At 39.1% G+C, this 2432-nt stretch overlaps 1 protein-coding gene across 1 annotated transcript; it reads right to left on the bottom strand.

Moving 5' to 3' along the window:
• Nucleotides 1-559: 559 nt before the first annotated feature.
• prr16 (proline rich 16) lies at nt 560-1243 on the bottom strand. Its single transcript, XM_059969072.1, has one exon. It carries the CDS (start codon nt 1226-1228, stop codon nt 560-562), a length of 669 nt encoding a protein of 222 aa, XP_059825055.1. The 5' UTR covers nt 1229-1243.
• Nucleotides 1244-2432: the final 1189 nt, after the last annotated feature.

Here is a 2432-nt window from a genome sequence, read left to right as displayed (position 1 = left end):
TTTTTAAATTTGGTTCTACTGACTTCAGTGGATCCAAATTTCAAGAGTGGAGGTCAATGTGCATACTTTAGATTGTAGATGCCTAGTACTTAAAATAGCAGAGCATTGTTACCTTAATGTTATCATTAAATTAAATCTTTCAATTTTACATTATTCTTAGTGAATACAATTGGTTTTGTCAGAAGAGTTAAATGTATAAATTAATGAAGCTTAACTAAGAATTACAATGAGAATAAAGGTAGGAATCAAAGAGTGACAATTATGTTTAGGATACTGTAACATGATTTTTTAAGACCTAACTCAGAACTTTGCTGTGGCTTTGAAGTGTTATATTTATAGTTGAAATAGTTAATATAATGGGTTAATTGGAAAATATCTTACGTTTCCATACTATTAACATAAACACTGAGAAAATTTGAAAGAAGAAGTAGACACACTTACCGTGATTTGTTCTCTAACACTTCTCTAGAGAACACTGGGTATGTGTTTTGGCTCTTTATTGCTTGGTTAGAAAGTGCTCAATTCATTAGGATACAAAAAAGTTTCCAAGATCCTTGCATCAAACCGTTGTGGTTGTTGACTTCCTCAGAATAGTCTTTTGAGGTTTTGGAGCAGTCTGTGGAGGTGTGATTTTAGCTTTTATGTTTGAGAAATTAGTACTAAAGTTACCGCACGATCCTCCATTTTCAAGGGGAGGGCACTGATGAGGTGGTTTTCCTTTTGTGTTGCTTAATTCACCATGCAAGTGCACATCCCTGTTTCTCATGTCATACCGAACATCACAATCTGGACAGTAGCCGTGGTACTGAACTTCCTCATTAAATCGAACTCTTTCTCGTGTGACCTGTTGATATCTGTTTTTATCGACTCTGGGCACTGGTGGCTGTTTATGCAATTTTTCTGGATTGCTACCAGGGAGACAGCATACATCTCCATTTGGCATTTTATCTGTCTTACACAATATTGCTCCATTGCGAAGCAAGGCCCCATTAGTCCTCAGAGGTTTCATGCAGATAGGGGGCCTGCAAGGGTCCTCAGATCGGATGGGTGTTAATCGTGGAGGTGGAGGTGGGGGATTGGTCTTCTTTAGCACCGTTAAAATAGCTGATGAAGTCACTGTTGTCTTACAAATTGATCTCACTGAGTGCACTTTGACCTTATCCAGGCTTGAGGCAGTTGTACTACTTGAGGTGCTATTTATAGTATCAGTCTTGGAGCTGTCAGTCATTTCCTCCTCCAACTGCAGGTCACAGGTAAGATGGTCTATTTGGTCAACAACCTGCATACAATGGGAAATAACATTGAGAACTTCATTAACATGAAAGCTTGGAAACCCGTGGACATGGAAAACCATTCATCATGTCATATGCAGTACACTGGCACAATTCCGTACAATATCCCTCACGTCTTTGCAGTGCATAAGCAATTATACCCATTTATTTTTAAAAGCAAAATCTTGAGAGAGGTGTACAAGATCATAAGAAGCTTCGATAGAGCGGCCAGCCAGAAATGTTTTCCCAGGGCGGAAATGACAGGGCGGAATATAGGGGTAAAGTTTTAAACTGATTGGAGGATAGTGTAAGAGTCTTTTTACACAGAGAGTGATGGGTGCAAGGAATGCTGCAGGTAAAGGCAGACACATCAGGGATATTTAAGCGGTAGATGAATGAAAGAAAAATGGGCTAGGTGGGAGGGAAGGGTTGGATTGATCTTGCGGTATATTAAAGGGTCAGCACAACATCAAGTACTGTACTGTTCTGTATTCTATCATCCATTTTTTAAAGTGGTGATCTTTACTGTAAGTCCGTCTTCGATTCTGTTCTTATGTCCCGTAACGACTTATACCTCTTCATGAAACTTTGATTTTGCAGGCAATACTATCAGTTAAATAGACTTCTTCAGAACTATTCAGATGGAAAGCAAAATGCAATACACCTAAAATACCAGAGGTACTCAACAGGTCAGGTAGCATCTATGGAGGGAAAGGAGCAGTCATCTGTTGTTCCTGTTCACAAATCAAATTGGATTCTTCTGGTATATTCTGAGGGTCATATCCTGCCTACCTCAGTTTCTGCTGTAACCATCACATGTGCTGAACCTTACTCAATTATCTTTTGTACCCAAGTTATTCCAGCAAAAACTAGATTGGCTTGTGGCTTTTCTTCATCCTTGCTCTATAAATATGCAAACCAGAAGCCAATGTCAGTTGAGGGTACTGAATGTGAAATTAATTTGCAAATGGACAGAATTTGCATTGTGTCAAGCATACTAAGTATTGAGCACATTAACCACAGATCCATTAAAAGACCTATGGAGGACATTTAAAATGACACTGAAGGAATTCCAAATATTAACACTGTGGGTCAAGGATTTGAGGGCATGTTCCTTCTGCACATCCCCAGAACAACCTGCCACCTGGTTCTGGATGCAAC

This window comes from Hypanus sabinus, chromosome 5 (genome assembly GCF_030144855.1).
Source record: "Hypanus sabinus isolate sHypSab1 chromosome 5, sHypSab1.hap1, whole genome shotgun sequence".
Lineage (NCBI taxonomy): Eukaryota > Metazoa > Chordata > Chondrichthyes > Myliobatiformes > Dasyatidae > Hypanus > Hypanus sabinus.
This window is presented reverse-complemented; position numbering and strand designations above follow the sequence as displayed.

Bases quoted from the DNA above. Each gene is read 5' to 3' on its own strand.
- prr16 (XM_059969072.1), bottom strand. From the start codon at position 1,228: ATGACTGACAGCTCCAAGACTGATACTATAAATAGCACCTCAAGTAGT.